The sequence below is a fragment of the Buteo buteo genome, chromosome 6 (assembly GCF_964188355.1).
Source record: "Buteo buteo chromosome 6, bButBut1.hap1.1, whole genome shotgun sequence".
NCBI classification, from domain to species: Eukaryota; Metazoa; Chordata; class Aves; order Accipitriformes; family Accipitridae; genus Buteo; species Buteo buteo.
In genome coordinates, this window is record NC_134176.1 from 7,475,018 (window position 1) to 7,497,409 (window position 22,392).

A 22,392-nucleotide genomic window follows, 5' to 3' on the forward strand; every position below is an offset into this window, starting at 1 on the left:
CGAGAAAGCATAATCTCCTCTCCGCCATTCCATACATTTGCATCTAGTAGCTACATTTTATCATATCATGTGTTTTAGTTTTTGCTGTTGGAGCTTGCTTATGCCTTTTAGTGATTTGTGTAACAACTGAATGTTTACTTAGCCTTGAAGTTTCATATGTTCTTTATTAATGGTAGCTTTTTTTGTTGTTGCTAGTTCGATACCTTGTTTTTTGGGGAGGTTGTTTAGTTTGCTGACTTTCATCATGTGGGCTGATAATCTGTGTTGTCATATGCTGGGCTGTCCAGTTACATTATTCTTGTTTTGTCTTCCTTATTAGTGTATAACATAATAAAATAACACTAGCTGTCTTTGTATTAAAAAAAATTGCCTAAGCCTTTAAACTCTTACTATGTCCACATACTAGACAGTTACTAAGTAGTAGTGCCCTTAGAAATTAATTGTCTGAAAGTAGACAGTGTTTAACAGAACAATTTTAAATATTTTTGGCCGTAAATGTTTTGGATACTTTCTTTTAGATGAGGGAATTACGTGAAAGCTCCCTTCTCTCTGTCCCCTACCATCAAGAAGACACACATGTTCACATACATTGACGGAAGGAAACAGCATTCCAGCACTGTTCTTTCCTTCAGTATTACCTGTCAAGTTCAGACAATTCAGTCATTGCTGGTTTTTGTCACTATGTAGAGACCTAGAACTAGACCAAATAACTGCTTTTATGATGAAATCGGAATCTTTTCTTATACTAAAAGCTCCAATAATAGAAACTGCCTAATTGAAATGGCTATAAAACCCCAAGCATTTGTTTAAGGCAGGAGTGAACATATTAATTCCAAGATTAAGGATTATTTATTCATACAGGTTTTTAGAGGATGTTTGGTAGCAATGAACAAATTTTTAAATTTCCTTTCCTGTTTGAGTGGACCTCTAAATAAACAGTACTAGAGAAGGAGGGATACACACAGTACAGGTTCTGGAGATTCTGGGTTTGTGTACCGGTCTCTGTGGTCAAAGGAAATATGACTCTTATTTCTTCTTCATAGCAGTTCATAACCTTCTCTGTGTCATTTTTAATAACATTCAGCTCAGTAACTCTAGAGCCCCAAACTATTGCATGCTGGATATTATCAAACTACTTAGTCTTCTGCCAACAAGTTGGGCCTGGTTTGCCAGCCAGTGGTTTTCTGTTTAACTAGTTAAAAAGTAGGTTTTTGCAGGCTGAAACTCTTCTTTTGAATATTTTTAGTGACCTCATTTTGATGGAAGCTTTCAAAAGTATGTTTTGGATCTTCTGGTTCCAAGGGCAATATCTTTCATGTAAGAGCATGGTAGTAGTTCATGTATCTGATACATTTGCTTGCAAAGATCACATAGTTTCAAATGCACCGAAAAGAGAAAGCTGACTTTTCTTCTCTGAGTCAGTAACACTGACACATGCCCCAAACTGTGAGGAAGGGTGATTTGTCGAAACATGGATTGAAAGTTGGGCCTCCTTGGCACCTTCTGCCATACAGAAGATGTATTGTGCTGTCATTGCAAGGAGCTATCACAGCTTATGTTTAGTATTTAGATTTCTGTTTGGGAGCGGAGCTCCCAGCTGCGTTATTTCGCTCCTTAACAACTGCCTTTGGCAGAGTCCTGATGCTGCAGTCCAAGTCAGCAGAGCAGCACTGTGTCAGGAATCATCTTTGAAGATGATTATACTGGATGTTAACAGACTTTAAAAAAAAAAAAAAAAAAAAGGAGGGATTAAGAGTTCTCTTCATCTCTCACTGAGCCTTGACTCTTGAAGAAATGCAGAGAAAGAAAGGAATTTTTCTTGTCTTTCTGGTCCTTCTGCAGATTTTAAATGGGAGTGGTCAAACTGTGGAGCATAGTTTGTCCTGGATGGGAGCCGTGCCTGAATTAAGTGTAAAACTTAGGTTCTGCCCTTAGTGCACTTTGGTAGGTGTTCCCCTCTTCTTGTTTTTCTGTACCTTTGAAGGAACCAGAAGTACCATGCCTGATGGGCAGACATCCAGACTCTATCAACGTTTTTAATTTCAGAGTAAGGCGAAAAAGAAAATTGTTTCCTGTTACTTCTTCCATCATCAGACCTGGGTATGTCACATCATATGGTGTCTTATTTCAAATGTGATTGGAGAGCATGAGATAATGAATGATGGTTTGTGATTAAAATAAGCAACTTTACTAGGGTTATTGTCACTGTCTGCATCTAGTCTGGGCTTTCTAAAGTTTGGTCTGATCACTTCTAAAAATAATTGCAGTGCGGAAGTGCTTTACATTCATTAGTGGTGGAGAGAGCTTTTTAGTAATCATTTTAACATAGTTATGCTTTCCAGTTTGTCATCTGTGCTTTTTTAAAAAGAAAGCTTAAAGTGCAAATTTGAACTTGACATCCTAATTGCATACAGTTATGGATTTGTGTAGGTAGGGGAGTTGATTTTTCTACTAGCACGATACACAAGGGGGGGGGAGAAAAGATTGTTGTACAGCAACAGGAACACACTGGTTGGTCAAATTTTGAACTTAAAAGGTTAAAAAAATATTGATTTCAAGTACATTGCTTGGGATTTTAACACGTATCTCTAATATAAGTGCTCAACTTTCCTGCAGATTTTTAATCATCTCTTGGAACACTTTGTGTTATGTTAATCCAGGTAACACAAATCAAGTACCAAAATCCATTTAAGTACAAAAGATTAACTAAGGATGCATGAGGATAATGCGTTAACTTTGCAATATCCAAATGTAAATTAAGGTCATCTTAAATACTGTGACTTAAAGACTTTATAGAACATATACAGATTCTTACCTTAGAGTGGTTAAACTGAGAATGTTTGCCTAGCTTTCCTTGTATCAATATGTACTTATTCTTGCACTATAGGTGTATGTTAATAAAGTGAAACCAAAACATTGAATGGGATGGCCAGTGCTACTAAGTTTTACATTGTTTTATTTGCCAGTATTTTGGCCCAATCCAGCAGCTTAATCGAAGTAACTAGTGATTAGTTACGTGTGAACTGCCTTGTTCTTAAAAGAGCTTGTTACTGTGTGTATGAGGCTGCAAACTGGACACTAGAAAGGAAACTATCAAATTGCATGCTACCAGGCTGTTACTTGGTTCATCCACTCCTCCCAACCCTTTCCTTTCACCCCAGGTCTTTAAGTGGAGCGATCTTCCAAATGTCCATTTCTTGCCTGCCACGCAGAAGAAGATCTTGAAGGATTTCAGATCTTGTCACGAGCCCTCTAAGATGAAAGAGGGCCTCTGGGGAAGTTGCATGCCTGGAGGTATAGAAAGAGCGAGGGAGACTGCTATCGAAAGCGCTAAGTTACATGGCCCTGCTGGCTCTTTATGTAATCCTTCCCAGGAGCGACCGGACTTGGACAGAGTCCCTGCTATTGTTTTAATAGTGTTGTGCTTCTAGGAAGTGATGGATGAGGCACAGTGGGCCAAAGCCGTGGCTCGGTGTCACACAGCCCTTCCCCCTCTCCTGCCAGGGAAGCTCTGTGAGCTTCCTAGATGCTTTCGGAAGGGGGGAAGGAAGACGGGAATTTCTCCTCCTGGAATTGTCCTCTCTGCGGATGTGACTGAAAAGAAGGACGGTCTGCAGCTGTGTGTCCGAGAGAAAATCAGTAGGAATCTTCAAGCATATGTAATGAAGTTAGAGAAGGAATTATTTTAGCAAGGCTGGTGGAAAAATGGAGACGAACACAATAAAGCATTGCACAAGAGCAGCGCTCAGTCTGTTGCCAACACTAACAAATCTTCAGCATTGAGGTCTAGCAGGAAGTATGCGGAGGGTTTTACAGCATACTTCTCTGGGCTGCGGGCTGGTATCAGCTGAAGGTCACTGCTGTAGGGAGATACGGCCAGGCGCAGAGGGCCTGGTAGCTGTGATACACAGAGACATAAATTGAAACTGCTGGGAACACGAGTTTAATTATTTAAAATTTATTAGCAGAGCGATTAAGTGCAACAGTAGAGCCTGCAGTACAGCCACGTAGCATAGGTGGTCTGTGTGAGGACTTTTTGCAACAGACTTTATTTTTTTTTTCTGTTTCTTTCGATAGGCTGAGATAGAGAGAGGAATTCTCGTGCTGCAGATCAGTGTGGGTAACTAGCCTGCCTTGGCTTGTACCCAAGTGATCATTGCAGTCCCTCTTTGGAACTAAGCTTTCCAGACAGGTATCTTAATTTTACAAAGAATTATTTGCTTTCTAGTATAAATACGGTTTAATTAAGTGTAATTTCTGTAAACTGGTGCTTGAGGATTTTGTTTCAATATTCTGCAATTAACATGTCCTCAAAGGTACACGTTTTTCTTCTTTGTAAGAATAAGTAATGAGGAAAAAAGATTGTTCAGAATCCCTGGAGCGCTGTTTTATCCTCGGGTCTGCCTGAATGCTATAGGCAGTAAATAGAAGCTACGGGATTAGTTCTGATGAGAGATTCAGTTCTTTAGCTGGATTTTATGGCCTGTTAATACCATCAGCGTGACGGACAATACACAGAAACCCTCCTCTGAATGTACTGCCTGCTAAATACATATGTACGTGTGGATAGTTCATGCTTTTCAAGCTTCCCGAAGTAAATCGAGGCAGAAGCATGTGTATGAAGAACAGCGAGAGGGTGCGGACAGTGTGGTGGGGGGAGCAGTGCTGCTGCCGCCCCACTACCGTCTGCTGGCCTGGCTGGCCCGTGGGGGCTGCCGGCCGCCACCAGAACCTCTAGCCTTCCCCGGCTTTATTCCACACTCCCCGCACTTTTTTGTGTGTGTGAGATAAACAAGGAAATATTTCACTTTGGCATTTGCCGGGGCCGGGGTGCGGGGGATATAGGTATGCTTTCTGTGAGTCAGTACTTACAAACGCTGTGCTTGGATTGAAAAAAAATACCTTGTTTTATAAAGTTAATCGGGCATTTTTGTTTTGCAAATTATTTTGTTGGGGTTTCTTTCTCCCCAGAGTTCATCGATTCTGAAATTTAGGTTTAAAAGTATTTACAAAATTTGTCTCGAATTTAAATGGAGCAACTATTTTTTGAGAATGGGGAGGTGGGTGGGAGTAACCACCTCTTTGTAATCAGAGTAAATACTCTGCAAACTTTGAAAAAAAAAAAAAATGGTGCAAATCATGGAATAATAAAATACAGCTTGTTACATGCCAAGACCTGCATCGTTAATACCTTAAGAAATTACTGAGCTTCCTTTAAGTATGGGAAATCTAATTCTGTTTTCGAACAAACACGAATGTTTGTTTTCGCAGTGGCGTTTGCTTTTGACCTGCAACCCTAATTATCCTTACTGATTCAAAGTGAGGATTTTCAGTGCAGAGCTGCCTTAATTAAGGGCATGTTTGTCAGCTCCTGTACTAATTTAACAATTGATGGCCCATGCTCTTCTGTTTTTGTATTGCAGTGAATAGTTGTTGGAAGGTTTGATACTGTAAAGAATATTAGGTCTGCTTTAAATAAAAACCCCAACAATAATCCCAACCTGCAGCTCTACTTTAGAATGGAATATATGAAGACCTGTGTAGAACACATTTCAGTTTTATTAGCATTTAGCATAGCTATACAAATACAATTAAACTAATGAAGTTTTACCAAAATAAATCTGCTGCCCACGTGTTCCCTGTGCAATAAGAAGCACTTTTTTTTTAAGCTTGCCATAGATACGTTCCAGAGTAATTCAGATAAAAGCTAAACACAGAAGGAAAGGGAAGCAGGGGAGCGGAAGTTCATCAGGATGAGTGTCCATAATGTGAAGACTAGCAAAGAAGTTGACAACCTTTTTCTGTTCTCAGAACCTCTCCATATGAACAAGCATTACATCTGCTTTCACATGCTCTATTCTGCATCTCTATTTAAAAGCAAACAAATGAGCCCAACAAATTCTTTCTAAGTTTCCACTAAGAGGAAATATTATAAACAATACATAAAGTAATTGGGAGACTTCTTAAAATTGAATATGAGGGGGATTCATTGTAAAATGAAAAGAGCATGCTCTTAAGGCCATATGATGTGAGGGCTTAAATAGTTGATGGTTTTCAATGGCATCCATGCATCATTCCTGGTGTTTGCACAATTCAGATTACTTTTGAGGAGCTCAATGCAATACTGAAGTACTCCCTATCTTGCTATTCCATTCTAATTCTTTGACAGGAAAAATGGGAGCTTGCCCAAAATCCTCTCTAGTTTCACTTTCATTCTTGAAATCCTTCTCTGCTTTCCTTTTTAACTTTGTCACATTGTTTGGATGAGGACAGATTCAGTTTTAAACAACCTCCAGCAAAGGAAGACACAAGCCCAAAGGGGTTTGTCACATGCAGTTGCTATGAAAGATGCAGCTTGGTTGGGCTGGAGCGTGCAGTGACTGGTAGTGTTTATTCTGCTATTTCTGTCTTTCAGCCTTTAATCTTTTCAGTATTTTGGGAAAAATAGGGATCTTACTGACTGAACTCTTTAAAGGATGAGAGTTACAAGCATTTTCATTTAGCTTAATGATCTATAGGCATTTGTGAGGAATCTCTCTCTTATCTGGTATTCCCCCAGGTGAGAATGGGGATTGCTCTGTCTACTTGTCCTGACTCCCAAATGAGCACCCCTCTGAAGAGCCAGTGTGGCTGTATGGAGAGTCTGTTTTCCCCCAGCCCCTTCTTTCCCCCATGTCTTCTCCTGCATGAAGTCTGGAGGGTAGCTTGGTTCCATTTTTGCACAGTGCTTAATAATGTAAGACATCTTTATAGTGCTCTAATATGATCAGTTACAGTGGTAGGTTAGGAAGAACCAACCAGAAGAGTTAGATTTGGGCCTTTCAATTAAATGATTTGAAGGGATTTATCACCAACCATTTTCTAAGGAATGAATAAATTATATGTTTACACCTAAGTTTAATGTGTGTATTCTCTTGCATCATTTCTGTGGACTTCAGCAGTTGATCTTTTTTTGGGTAGGATAATAAACAAAAGTTACACTTCTTTTTCTGGTAACCAGAAAGCCGCTCACATATTTGATTTTAAGAATGAGCTACCTCAGAAGAGGTATTTTGGGGACTGTTTTAAAAGCATAACCTTGACTTCCCTTTTTTCCAGCAACTAATGTTTTTTCAGGTAGGGGCAGACATGCTCAGTGTCAAACAATACTGTAGCACAATAAGGACATTCTGAATAATGTGTGCATGGTGTGTATATTTATAGAGGGTCATATCTCATGGTGGCACTACAGGTTATAATAATGGAAGTGTAAAGCAAGTACCCTATTTTATATTTTAAAAACCATCTTTTTTTCTGTCAGAGAGCTAATACCAAGTTTTCAAAACATGGCAAAGTGATAAGTATTTTAAGAATGTAATTTCTAGCTGCTTTCAAGACAGTGGTAAGCCTGTTGAATAGTAAAGTAGTAATATAATTTTGATTTCTGCTGAATACTGTTTTATGGCATTTCTGTGTCAAGGCCTGTTGAGAAGTTCAGACCTGCTTAGTTCTCCATCAAGTAGCTCTTGATTCATACTGAAAATTATTTAAAAATAACATAATATATACAAATTCAGGACCTGAAGATTAGGAAGTGACTATATGAAGATTGCTTATGTAGTTATAGTTCAGCACTTGTTGCATATGCATATTGCTAAAGCCTCAAACTACATCATTGTACACCATTCGTTCTGCAGTAAACCTGTCTCATTTGGTGCTAAAGATAGATGTCTCAAGTTGCAAAGAGAAGGTGACACGAATAAAACATTCTTTTTTTGATTTAGGGGATGAGACTGGGTTGCGAGAGCAGTAAGTTCTGTGCTCTCATACTATGTGCGTGCAAGGGGGAGTGAACTCTGAAGGGAAAGTTGCTTCTGACTTCTGCGAATTTTTTGTTTGAACGCTTGCCTTCTGAAGAGGAATGTATGTTTATTGTAATTTTTGTATGTGATAAAAGGTGCCTTAGAAGCTAGCCTTTAAAATATTGAAATTATTTTCAAAAAGAGAGGAAGTCAGTATTTCAAAGTGGAATATATCAAAGCACGAGGTATGCTTTTTGTTGTGTTCACTTGTGTCACAGTTTAGCCTTGTGACTGTGTAATCTCTTCCTTCCGTTATATATTAAGACTGCCAAGGATAGCTCATGTTTAATTTTTACAATGTAGCTTGACATGGCGTCGATCTTGGTGGGCGTCAGGGAAGTTAAGTAAAATTTGTTATTTGGAGCAAAGGATACATGACTTTTTGTCTGTTGTACTGTATGCACTTTATTCCTACTTGAGATAAATTTTTCAAGTTGCTATGCCCTTTTTGAAGATGCTTCACTGTTAGTTTCTGCTTTAAAAAACAAAGTTTTCTGCTTACTCTGTAGTGTGTTTCAGAGTTATACGGTGGTTAGCATCTCTTACTTCTTTCATGCTGAGTAAAGCTACAAGGAGCTGTTACTCATGAGGAGAATTACAACTGTGTTTGTAAGTGAAGAAAAAGCAGGATTTGACTTTTTAAACTCTATTTAGCGTGGGCGTCCTGCTTAGGTTTATGTATGAGATTCATGTCTTATCTAAGCATCAGGATATAAACAGAATTATTTATTATTTATTTTCTTCATCTTCTAGAACAAACAAGAGAATTTAAACTGGGGGGGAAAAAAATCCTACTATGTGACATTGTTTCCCGTATGCCCAGAGAAAGGAAGAAAGATGCATACAAATGTTTAGCATGTGCAAGTTTCTTGGTGTATGATTGGTTCCCTACTTAGAAGTGGAATTCAGTGAAATAGGACTCCTCTTTTAAAAACAAAGACTAAGCACACAACAAAGGATAAGTGATCAAATGATTAGCCAGAGGCTAATAGGAATGCAAGGGAAGAGTGACAGATTGCATATTAGGAGAAATCTGATCTGGAAATTAATTTGACGCTTTCTGCAGCTGAGGCTGCAAAAGAACTAATTTTGAAATCTTTCTGAAGGACATAAATACATGAGAATTCTGACTTGCTTGTGTTTAAAGTATTGTATAATACAAGAAAGAAGGCTAATGGGTACATAAAGTTGAATTATAATTTAGAGGAATCTTTCTTCCCCCCCTCCCCCCACTTAATTTTTTAAAAATCTGTCTTTGCTTAGGGTGAAATATGCATCTGCTTGTAGCTTAGTGTGAGAAATTGTGTTAATTTACTTACAAATTCTGGTAATTTAGAAATATGCATGCTGTAAGTTTCTCTGTGGTTGCATTTACATTGTTGTATGCAAGGAGGAGAGTAAAATCAGGACAGCAGATAAATACCTCACCAGACACAATCAACAGCTATATGTCAGCGGGAAAATACACTTGAATATTGGAAAAAAACAGAGCTTTTAATTATGAAGGAGTGAGTATTTCCTTATTTAGTGAGCTACCAAATGGTTTTAATTTAACCTCGCGGTAGGTAGATGTCACTTTGTCTTAATAGAATTTGCTTTCTTTAGAGAGACCACATTAACTTTCTTCAAAATTTAACATTAACTGCTATAGTGCAGCAGTGTCTGAGTCGGCAATTTTTTTTTAAGGTTCAAAACATTCCTTTAAAAAAAACCCACAAACTTATTAAAAAAACAGCTTACGGAAGTTTGCTGGTTTACCTTTTTAAAATGTATGGTTTAGTTTTAAAGCATTAGTAAATACACTACAGTAAAATTCTCAAGAATTACTAAATACAGAACAGTAAAATTTGAATACAACAGATGAATTTTTGTCAAGCTTTCAATGTAACTAAAATTTTGTCAACACATTACTAAAATTATTTGCTGCTGAAGGATGGAAATTAGTTTCATGTAGGCTTTGATATTCAGTTAAGCTGTTTGTAAAGCTTGATTTTTCTGAGTAATTCTCTGCTGGTTTTTGATTCATATAAATACTTGCTGTTATGTAAAAGAAAAAAGTGACACGAACAGTATGTGAAGGTATCAGCTTAGTGTAAGTTGTAATTTAAAGACCCTTTCATTTATGCCTTTGATCATTTTATATTGTAAAGGAGAAAAGTGAAGTAGCTTTTGGATTTATGTGTATGCATCATTGCTTTCTTCTGAATAGAATTATGAACGCTTAATTTCAAGTTGACACTCTTATAAAAGTGTTGTAAGTAACTAGCAATTTCTCTTCTGATTTGCAGTTCCTGTATAGTTTTACATTTGATGGTGTTGTTAGGATCTTCTTGGTGGTGGGTTTGGCATGAGAAGTGGAGGTCTGTCACTGATAATCCTCTTACCTCCGACAGCTAAATCATGCCGTATATAAAAAAACCTTTCAAGTTCTATTCTTGTCTTTTAAATTTCTGTCAGATATTTATTTAGTATAAAAGTAATTGAACAACAATAAAAACTGAGTCTTTAAAAAAACCTGTTGTATTGATAGAAACAAATCTTATTATTTACTCTTGTCATTAACAATGTTTTATAAAGAGTAAAGAGCAAGGAGAAGTGCTGCAGCCTTGTGGTCTGTCTCTAGCCTGTAGGTCCGTATTCCCAGGTAAAAGGTCAGGCCTATATTTTATATTATTTTGCCTTTTAGTCCTTTGGATTATGTTTTCCTTTTTTCAAGACTCACATCATAACAGTCTCTTTGGAGGCATTAGCTAACATCAGTGCAATACTCAGGGATTTGCAGCTATTTTTAAAGGAATTATATGAGAAAATAAATTCTGATTCTGGTGCCATGGTGTCTAATACATAGCTGAGATGTTCCAATACTAATCACTCTGGTTAAGCCATGCTAGTTGTTACAACCAGGGATGCTGGTATTCCTCTACTAAATCTGTTCTGCTTCTGTTTGCAGCTATGTCATCTTATCTTTTAATTGTTAAGTCTGAACTTCCTGGTGCTGTTGCGGGGTTCTTAAATGGAGACGAGAGTGGGTAAGTAAAAATGCTTCATACGTTCTGTATTTGTCTTGAAGAAGAAAGTGGTTCAGGACTGCTGAAGGAGATGGGTACTGACACTTTCCTTTGATCTCACATGCTAAAAAAATTAGTTATTTACAGGAGTTCTTGGAATATGAAACATATTTGGCATGTGCAAGCCTTCTGCAGCACACACACAGAGCATGATTCTTTCCTCATAGCAATTTCCCATCAGACGACCTTAAAGTCAGTGGCAAAACTCCATCTACAGAAATCTCCCTTCTGTAAAAATTTAAAAGGAGAAGCAGGAGGGGACAGGATTGAGAGGAGAAGAAACATTTAAACTGCTGTCATGTTATCACTTCACATATTTCAAAACCACAGTACAAAAACCGGCAGACATTTAAATTTAAATATTTTGTTGTCTTGCTCCAGTAATGGGACTTGTCTTGGGAAAAATGCCAGGTTTCCAGACTTGGTTTATAATTCCTTGACTTGGCTCCCAGTAAAGAAATTGTTCTTCGCAATTGAGCTATAAAGCTGTATGTAAGGAGTGTGTCCCTCAGATTTCTATCAGAACTATTGCAAGAAATCTGTGCCTATGCTAAGACAAACATTGCAGCTTCAGCACTGAAATACCTTGTTTGAGTTGTTCCAGTGCTGCTGTCATTCATAGCTTGTATCATATGTAACACATATCTTAGATTGTGTTACAGCTGTTTTTCCAAACTGCAATTTTCAGACATTTCGAGCTCAAAATTTTCTCTGGTTTGAAATGTGGTGAAATTGTCTCAAGGCTCTGTGATGCTTATATTATTCCTGAATGTTGTGGGTGAATTTTAAGTTTGAAATTAGTTTTTTAAAAGTTACTTCATATTTTGTCATTTTTAACTTTTCAATTTTATAATAAACATTTTGAGAAGTGAAGTGTGGTGGTAATCTTGCTTTCTGTCTTTCTGCACTCCCCCCCCAGCCCTTGCAATAATATGTTTTTAGTAAGGGTCTTTCCTTTTTTTTTTTTTTTAACCTGTTATGTTTTATGTGTATATGTCATTTTTAGTCTGCTAATGTATCTCTTCTAGCTGTGGTGGTCATCAGCTTTTCATTTGGGTGCTATCACTTTCTCCTTCAAGATCATACTTTTACCCCACTCCTCATACATGGTTGCATTGAGCCTGCTACTGTATCTGCTTCATGTGCATTCCAGTCTGTCCCCAAATTTAGCTTATAACATCATTTACTACTGTTTTTAATTTTGTCAGCTCTGTTTATGCAAAGTGACTTTTCCCAAGATACACTTTTAAACAAACAGCTTATGAAAACTCATAATAGGTAGAATCTGGAGGTCCTGCATGCATGCATACTGTTCAAAGGATTGTTCTGTCTAAAGCTGAAATTACAATTTGAGATGGGAATGAAGTTCAATTTTGCATTTAGAAGGAGCTGGAATTGTCCATAAGAATACTAACCACAGCTCAGCTGATTGTCAACCTGGGTCTCATCTTGTTTCTGCCTCTGTTACCGGGAGTTCTTCCATTGATAAATGTTTATTTGACTCCTCTATTCTTTGCCTAAGCAAATGAAATGTTTCAAATGCAGTGGTCAAGCAGTATGCTAGGTACATGCACACAGCTGACCTTCTCTGTATGCCCACATCTATATTTCATATATTTTGCCATATGAATTGCCATGGTAGACCATAATCTTTTGTTTCTGTGTATTTCTTCACAGATGTCAAGAGTAGTTTTTTACTAACAGAGTTTTTAAATTATAGGAAATTGTTCAACAAAAATAGGTAATCAAATATCAAGCCTAAGCAGCAATTTATTTATGCAAAAGGCATAAATATCGACTAGTTTGATTAAACTTCTTTAACTAGACCACTTGTTTCCAGATGTTGTTGCACAACTGTTTTTGTTAAGTCATTACAGCATCTGATATGCTTTTGTTTGGGTGCAGAATTTAACTGTAGTTAGAATGTATCAAAAGTGTCAGTTAAACTATCTGTGAAAATATTTTATATGCATAAAGCGTCCCAAGCCATACATTTGGGAAAGCCATTTAAAGAATGTTTTGCGCATTGAATTATTTTTATAGATAAAGGTTAGCAGGTGTACATGTGTTTGAAAGGCTCAGAGCCAGTGTGTAATACATGTTCATATCTTTATTAAAAAACAAAAACATACAATATACTTGTTAATTGCAAGTTGAGATGTTTCAGTCTATCTGCATAACAAGAATTCCACATAGTTTTGATGATATGAACATAGTTTCAAATGAGGATCTTGTTAAAAAGTTGTAATTTGTGAGCCCTCTGTTAACATTTAATGACCCTGTCAGGAGCATATGATTGATGCAATTAAGTTGTCTTGCCTGTGTGTTATATAATTGATATGGACTGAGAGTAAAATCCTAATTTAGAACATATGAATCTCTTGTCCTTTTGCATTCAGGAATGAAATTAAAGCGATTTATAAATGTCTGCTTTTAGTTAAAATGTGGGGGAGGGAGGAGGAACATCTGCATGCCAAAGCATTTTCAGTAGAGTCAAGGATTTATATTCCATATTTCATATTTGGAATATTTTTATCATATAGGATTAAATTTGCAGATCAAACTGATTTTAAAGGCAGTATCAAAACACTTATTCTGCCTTTGGAAAATAAGTGTATTTCTACAACAGTATTTTGAGGAAAAAATGGACACATTTTTTGATAACCAGTAAATGGTCCACTATTCAGGTTTTCGAGATCTTTTTTAAAGAAAAGAATCGGTAATCCAAAATTAAGCCATTTACAAAATTATTTTTTCTCCTTCCCATCACCTCATTGCAGTTTTCCTCTCTTTTCTTCCGTTCCCCACAAATGTTTTTTCATTTACCATAAAGTAACCAAAATAATTTTTTCTCTGTCCTGCTGAGCTTGTGAGCTGTGATGGTAACTGTGGATTTGCTGCATGCTTAGAATCGGGAGACTTAAAATAGAGGTCCCACATGGACACAGTGCAGCATTCATTATACTTTTGCCTACTGCTATGATACCGTTCCTCCTAATCTGAACATCCACCATACTAGTAAGAAAGAAAAAGTTTCAAAATATGTGAACGCTAAATGATAACAACGTGAAGAATACTACAGCAGGGAGCTGATCTTGGCAAAGTTGCTCTTTCACTGTAGCAGTAGCAGACCTAGGCTAGTAATACTTTTTTTTTTTAAGAGTTATGTATTTTGAGTAATTTTTAATGTAGACATTGTCACTTAAGGGTTACTTTGATTTTGATATGGTGAAGACGCCCTCACAACCCTGAAATTTCTCTGTTCATTTATTTTACATATTTTTTCAAATGAGTGACGCAAGTGGTTGTCCACAATGTATGACAGTAGTTAAAATATGTATATGGTAAATTTTCTTTAACACAGGTGTTACGCTACTTTCCTTATGATAACTTGAGGTGCTGCCTGTTTATTAGCTGCTAACCATATCCTGGACTAAATAAACTTGAAGGTCAAAGGCCAGGGTGTTTATTGGTAGTAAAGTCGGAGGCTGATGTACAAGATGTTTATCAGTACAGGATATGGTTATTACCAAGTTAGGGGGAGCCACCCTCAAGATGTTTCTGTTTCTTAACAACTTATCCATCTGTACTTTCCTCAGTTTGGAGATGAGATTTTGATTCTTTGAATAGATTTTAAATCCATTAAGACTTCATATGCCTCTACAATGCTTTTTTTGTATGTATAGTTTTATGTTTAAACATTATAGCAGATTTAATTATTATAATTTCCATCCCTTCTGTCTTTTAAGTCTTGTGTGGATGTATGCAAAGATGTATGCAAATCGCTTTGTGCAAAGTTAAAGATAAGAAGGTCCTCATTATTGCTGTTCTTTCTTATATCACCTCTGGACAGCAAACATCGTTTCGAATTAACTGAAGTTGATTTACTTGTTATTTTCTTTTATTATTTGAATGCTGTAATGATAGGTGTAATGAAACTTGGGCAGAAGAGAAAGTTGGTATGTTCAGAAAACATAACTGAATATGCAACTGAAAATATAACTGAAATATGCAACTCAGTGTAATCCAATTCAAGATATATGTAGCGTACTCTGTAAGTACTTCTCTTGGAAATCCGTAGAGTATGAAATACCCTTGCCCTCTGATCATTGCTTTGAATAAAGGCAGGGATTTGCTTATTGTGCTGCAGAGAAATAACACACATCAGACCCCTGATCCATGCAGATGCTTGCCTATGGGACATTGCCTGCAATGCTGGTTAGTTACAGGACGCTGCTCTGCTTCCTCATTATCTGGGAGCTCTATTTTATATCACAATATAGAAACTAGGAATACAAATTCACGTAAACAGCATGTGAGACTGGAAAATACTTATTTTTCTTGTCCTGGTGGTTATTTTGTCTAAGATCACAGTTTTAAAGTAGAACATATATTTTAGGACTCTTGAGCTTTGCATCAATCATAAATAGAATTTCCAACAGGTTATGGTACCTTGATGGGAGACTGCTGCTACTGATTACTTCAGTCTGCATTGTTTTTCCTCTTGCGCTTCTTCCTAAAATCGGTGAGTAATTAAAGGAGAGAAGCGAATATTATTCTACTTTAGTAGCAATTACAATTGAAGACTTTAAAACCTTAGTGGGTTATTTATTTATTTTAACTGGCAGGGGGCTGGTGATGGTGGGGATTACTGAAGTTGTACTGTGTTCTGCCTTCCAGCCCTGCCTAGTTAACCTATTACTTGGGTTGCAGTAGTATTTTGTCTGCAATACTAAAATAAAATCTTTACAGCAGAACATTAAAGAGCTGCATTTACTTACAGCATGCCATTAGTGGTAAGCCAGTTCTAATTCTGCCCTACAAAACTACATAAATGATCTGTGACAGGCAGTTGGAATGTTGTTATTCTGAGTCCTAAGCCCCAGATACCAAGCACTGTAATAGAAAACATGCCTAAAATGTAAAGCTTTAGCTGTACATTAGGATCACTTTCCTTATAAATTCTCTTTTATTTTTACTGTTATTTTACAGGCTTTCTTGGCTACACAAGTAGTTTATCATTTTTCTTTATGGTGTACTTTGCTCTTGTGGTAAGTTAAAAATCTGTGCACAGCTTATCTATTTTTTTTTCTTATTGTTTGAATGTTTTCATAAGCTTGTTTTGAAATGAATTGTCTTCCCCTTCCCCACTTAACTTTTTATGTGAAATTAGAGTTTTCCTTAAGTTCAGTATGTGCTTGCTTGGACAGATTACATTTGTTTTGCGGAGGCATGGAAATGTATATGAACTTTCAAGCATGTGAAAAGATTTAAAAATAATTATATTTTGGACTGGTAAATGTAACAATATTTTTGTTTTGCTGACGGTGCAGTGAAGGGAGCTGGCACGTATTCTTTTGTTTCCCTACTAGTAATGGAATGGAATTCTGTTTTCTTAGCTTCTATTACTTACTGCAACTAGTGCAGAAGAAAATTTAATATACTCCAAATAAATTAAATTTACATGTATAATGGAGTGACAGAGTTCAAAAAAAGGCAAAGAAAACTAGAACTTCATTAAGGCAGTTTACAAGATTCATTAATACGTCAATGACCTTATTCTTCTTCCCCGCTGAAAGGAAAAGTTCTTTTCCCAGCCATATGGGGGTTTTTGACCCTGATGTTCACCCTCTCAAGGCCCCTGTGAGGTAGATGTTTCCAAATATCAAAAATGAGACCTGCTAGGCAGATCTAAGAGGGAAAATATGCCTTTAAGTTGCACTATCATTCTTTTTACAGAGAAAAAGTATGTTAATGCACATGTGTAATCTGTAGTACAACCAAGCAACTCACACTCTGTCATCTAGGTATAGAAACAAGAATCTTTTCTGGGAGCCTGGAAAAATGTTCCCCCTCTCCCCTGTCATTCTGGCTTGCATTGACTTGCATTTAATACCTGTTTTACAAAGGGATAAACAGAGTTGAAGGCAAGTTGAACAAACATGCCATCCAGGAGACCAAGGCAATCCATTAGGAACTAAACCATGTGATAAAACCAAACTTCAAAGCTGTCAAAACATCTCCCTAGGGTATCCCTGGAGAACTGCAGTGTTTGTAGGACCTTGGGAAGTATTCTTCTTAAGCTGAGCATTGAGGAGCAGCTACAGCTTCTCCAGAGCTAATGGAAATTAATTTGTAATATTTATAAATTACCTTAACTTTTGACCTTTCCTAAACTTTATCTTAAAAAAAAAAAAAAAAAGGTACCACCCCCACCCCCACCCCAAGCCCACTAACTATAATGCTGAAATAGGCCTTTGGCTGAAGGTAGTTGCAAGAGTTGTTTTAAAACAAGTTCAGCTCCTGGATTTCAATGGGAATGTGTATGCATCTCTGAAGAAAGCTCTTGTAATGGGTGGATGCATTTGAAAACAATTTTGGGCTCTGAAAAAGCAAGTGTGTAAGCAAGACTTGTGTGCAGACATGTCAAGCTGGGATGATTTAAGCTAGGATTTAGTTCTGAGTACCAGCAAAGTAAGTAGAAAGTACTAACGAAGGAGTACACAGACTACTGGATTTCTTATGAAATGGTTAAATTTGTGTGGTTACTCTTTGTTGTTAAATGACAAAGAAGCAGCCACAGTAAATCTAATTGAGGTAAAAATCTTTAAAAGCCATTACAGATTTTTAAAGAAAACTAATACTCTTCACAGAATATTCTCTCTGACTTCTTTAGGCACTGAAAATCAAAGGCATTAACTGTGGTTTAGTTTTCATATCTAATTGCTTTGAAGTGGGTGATATGTGCTGTTGAAATGGTGTTTTAGTTTGCACAATGTTAATTTCTGTATGGCAGATATGTTTTAATTTGTTCCAGAAGAAAACTGTGTTAGTCATATGGAAGTAATACAATTATGTTTTGCATATACAATAATTCTGTGCATTTTCAAGTGCATACCATCTGTTCAGCTTTTTGCCAGCAAGCCACAGTTTTAATACAGCCTGCAGAAAAGATAGGTACAATAGATGGCATATGTCTTGGTCAGTATTGTCTAGTGAGTGCACTCAGCAAAAAGTCTAGAGAGTAGTCTTTCTTCTCTGTGCTCTGCTGTGGGGCTTTGGCAGGTCATGTATCTCTCTGTGCTTAGTATCTTTTCCTTTAAAGTTAATACACTGGTTGTAGTCCTCATTTGGAAAAAAGTGAAAACACTGAGATTAGCTGATCTGGGAGAAAAACAAAAAGCCAGATTCTGTGAGGTCCTGAGCACTTTTGTTTCTGATTGTTGAATACTTCCCTGACTTGAATCTGAAGTGAAAAGAAATTAAATGTGATCATTAAACTTTTTTTATTGCCTCCCCTCTTGCTATATTGAATATTGGTGAAGAGTAAAGACAGATTTTTCTTTTTTTTTGTGGAGACAACCCTATTGGTAGCTGGTTTAACAGAGGTGTTAATGATTCCTGATGGTATTTTTCTAAATATCTTGTTTGTGTTCCCAGAACAAGATGTAATGCAGATTGGGAACCTGCCATATGTAATGAATGATGTTATGCACAGAGAGCCCCTCTTTGCTGAGTGCTGTCAATACTGTTAGAATAAAGGAGTTCCTGTTTTCCTTCTGCAGGATACAAAAAAGCAACATCATTGAGAATATTAGAATATTTTGAGCCTCTAACTTTATTTTTAGAAGTGTGTTTGGTGTGGGTTTAAAACCCTATTTCCACTAGAATCTCTCTTTAGGTTTTAGGTTTTTTACACTTAAAACCAAATGTTTGTTACACTCAAAAGACAACATTTATATGAAATAGGCTTAAAGTTCCAGAGGAAGATTGTGCTGCCTGCCTGCATGACTGCTCAGCTAACTGAGCTGTGCTGCCAACTTAAAAATCTTCCTGTTGGGGGGAACCTCATTAGACTACAACTGGAAACCCAAACAGATTTGAATAATTAAGCAGATGGGCAAATATAATTAGATTCTAAATGCACCTAGTGCATTTTATTTTGTCTCCTTTTATTTCCATTTCAATCTGATCTTAATCTGTATTCATTTTATTTTAGAAAAATGTTCTTCAGCTTTTTAGGTTTGGCTTGTCATGTCTTCCATCTGCAATGTTTATGTATGTCTTTGCTCCCACCACTGCCAGGCACACTTCACTTTCCCCAAAGCTTGCCCTTTAGCGTTGCTCCTTTTCATTGCTCAGGAAGCCTATTCCAACCTTAGCCAGAGTTCCCACAAAGTCTTCTACTTTGGAGCCTTCAAAGCCTCTCCTTTATTTCCCCTGTCTGGGTGCCTTTAAATACACAGAGATCTTCTTGAAAAAATATTTTGCCTTCTTGCTCAGCCTCATAAATGTCTTCAGCTAGCCAACAAGCTTGGGCTTCCTGGAGAGATGGCATAGCCATGCATCCACGGTTATGGTACTACAGCAGCAGCAGTCTGCATCTGTGCCTCAGCTTAGTGTGCAAGAAAGAGATGAAGCAGGGGTGGCCCATATGACAGAGTCATGCATATGTACGATACAGGCCTAAGTTGTATCTTAGTGTTTGGTTCTTTCTTCGTTCTCCCTTGCTCGCTTTTTGGTTGAACTTCTCGATGCATGTTCTTGTCCCTTCTTACACCCTTGCTCAGATGAGGTTGCAGTTCACTTTGCACAGAGGGAGGCCGTTTACCCAATCAGTAAGCAGGTAAGAACAGATCTCCTGGTATAAAGCAGTGCCAGTTTAGTGTCAGAAACATGCTTGGAGGATTTCCATTGATAATCATTTTTCACGAAGTTTTGCATACTGCTGTTGAGCAAGCTACTACCTAGTTCCATACCTTGAGTTGTTGTGAGTTGTTCTTAGTCATGCAATTTAAGACCTATGTTATTGCCACAATGGACTCAGCGTGCTGTGTACCCGCAGTTTCTTTTCCTCACATTTGGTCCGGAGGTAGCATTTGTTTGCTTCTCCTGGCACTGGTGACAAGAGGGAGCATCTAATCCCTATCCTCTGGGAAACACCACTTGGCTGCAAGCAAAAAGTAGTTCTCTGAGCCAGGAGAAGCGCTCTCTTCCATGTTATTCTTCTCATGAATCTGAGTCTTTAATTAAGTTTTTAATTATTTGCTCTAGGGTTCAAAAGAATTACAACCTCTAAAGCCAGGCAACTACAATAGGAAATTAATTAGGGTGAGGAGAGCAATGCAACTATCATTTTAAACTAGGCTCCTGAAAAAGGAGGTAACATTTCTTATTTTAATTTCCCTTTGATTTTCAGCCCTGTTACTTGGCAGTCCCTAAACCAGCAGGGTGTAGCTAAAGCCCCAATGACATTCTGGGACAATAATTGCATTTATTGTTTTTCCTTTGCTTTCTAGTCCAAACCATATGTTTCTGTCTTTTTAAGATTAGCCCTAGGCTCTGTTCTATCTCTGTTAAGGGCTTGTCTACTTATGGAAAGAGCCTGGGATAGCTAACACAGCAGCTATTCTGTACGGGAGGCAGTTAGTGTGGAGCACAGAGAGAGTGAATGCGGAGCGCTGGTTGTATTTCAGTTAATGTCAGAGCTCATTTCAGTGCACCACCTCCAGATAGGCACACCATAAGGCTGCCAGCTGTGCATGGTAAGCAGCTGTATGGAATGGCACTGACAGGTTTTTCTGTCAAGTTTCCTTCTTGTGGCCTCACTATCTACCAGTCAAGACTGATAATTTACTATGGGTGTAGCTCCCTGCTTTGTATACCGACAGTCTGATATTTTAGCTACGTATATCTAAATTTAAACTGATTTTTAGGGTATCATTCATACATTAAATATGCTGTCTTTGCAGGTTATGATAAAAAAATGGTCAATCCCTTGTCCTCTACCTCTAAGTAGTGCCACAGAGACTTTACAGGTAAAGTGCATGCTGTTTTGAAGTTCTTCTAATTTTATTAGGAACTGTAATGCTCTTTTTACATTAACACTTTCAGAATTACTTGTAATTTAAATTCCTTCTTTTCTTAATCATCACAGAAACTAAAAAGTTTCACATCTGTGGTTTGGACTTACTCTTTCGTTATGCCATATTTTTGCATGTATGTCTTACAGGTTTCAAATTCTACTGGGGATTGTAAAGCAAAGCTTTTTCATCTTTCAAAAGAGGTAATCTCTATTAACAATACGCAAATTTAAAGGGGGGTGGTGGTTTTTAAAGAATTGGGGTTTAAACTGTGCCCAGGGTAAGCTATTCTTCTGTAAAACTAGCTATAGGCTGCTGAAATATTTCCTATACTTGTTGCCAAGTGTTATCCAGTCTCACTCTTTTATATGAAGGCTGGCTGTCCAAGTTAGCATTTATGAAAACATTTTGCAAATATGACCAAAGTATAAAGTATAACAGATGCAGCAGTGGTCAGCCTCATGATGCAGTCATATCAAGCCAACTTAATATGCCCTCAGGTGGAAATCAATGCTACTTGGCTGTATGCACACTGTTAGTTCCTGGCGAGGCAGAACAGGTTTCCTGAAACTGCCTGGACCTAACCTTAGTTTTTTCTTACCTGAAGCTAATTCTTCAGGCCTAATGCAATCTTGTGCATTTCATTGGATGCCAGCTCTGGTATTTGTTAATTAATGTGGCATTTAAATCATGTCACCACCTATCAAGGCTTGCAAAAGAGGAAGTATCATGTAGAACTCTAGTCTCTGTGGGGTGAAGAGGAAGGGAAAAAGGGAAGAATAAATCTGGGATAGGCCTATAACATGGTGGAATTTAAGAGGGACACGGTTGGTTGCATTTGTCTGAAAAAACAAAATCCATCACCACCCTCCCAAGAAAAAGGGAAAAAAAACCAACCAAAACCAACTTTGGCAATGCAAACAGGAGACAAATGTTATCTGTAGATCAGAGAAGAAATTTTGCTTTGACCAGAAACATCTACCATGAGATTCTGGCCTTTCGTCTGGCCTTTTGTGCTTTGAAGAATCTTGGGACACTTCTCTCCTTCTTTTTTAATTTTATCAATAGAAAGTGGCATATTTTTACCAGTATGGGCCTGATTATGTCAGCACAAAAGTGTTTGTTATATTTCGGCTTATGCCACTTGGCAAGTGAAGTAAGCTGTACTAGATGACTCATCTCTTCCATTACAAGTTTTTGGAATAATATACTGCTAATTGTGTGGTTGCAACTTTAATTATATAACTATCTTAAAACTTTAGATGCCAAAGCATGTTATATTTTCTGGATGCTGTATCCAAATTTTTGTGAAGGAGTAATATGAAAATAGTGAAGTCAGGATGATGGAATCAGTAATTTGACAGGTAGCTATGGATATTAGAGTTTAAAAAACTTCTTAGAAAATTTTATGAATGATACACTGACTGGGGCAAATCCCACTCTTCTTAGGTAAGTACTTGGCCTTAATAGAGCTAAAAAAGAATCTTTCAGTTGTTGGCTTATAGACAGCATGACCTTTCCTGATCATGAAATAGTAATCTATGACCACCACTTGAAGATATGCTAGTTGAAAAGGTCCAGTTTTTGTGGAATGATTCAGAGATGCCATTCTGTGGTGGA

General features: G+C 37.3%; 1 protein-coding gene across 4 annotated transcripts in view; it reads left to right on the forward strand.

Moving 5' to 3' along the window:
* Positions 1–22,392, forward strand: part of SLC38A6 (solute carrier family 38 member 6) — a 45,859-nt gene that overhangs the window by 9,632 nt on the left and 13,835 nt on the right. For 2 of the 4 annotated variants that reach the window (XM_075029613.1, XM_075029616.1), the window contains exons 6-10: positions 10,792–10,870; positions 15,340–15,434; positions 15,902–15,960; positions 20,662–20,727; positions 20,922–20,975. In XM_075029613.1, the coding sequence (XP_074885714.1) occupies positions 10,792–10,870; positions 15,340–15,434; positions 15,902–15,960; positions 20,662–20,727; positions 20,922–20,975 (353 nt within the window). The remainder of the gene's footprint in view (positions 1–10,791; positions 10,871–15,339; positions 15,435–15,901; positions 15,961–20,661; positions 20,728–20,921; positions 20,976–22,392) is intronic. The other 2 variants (XM_075029614.1, XM_075029615.1) reach the window with 1 other exon arrangement.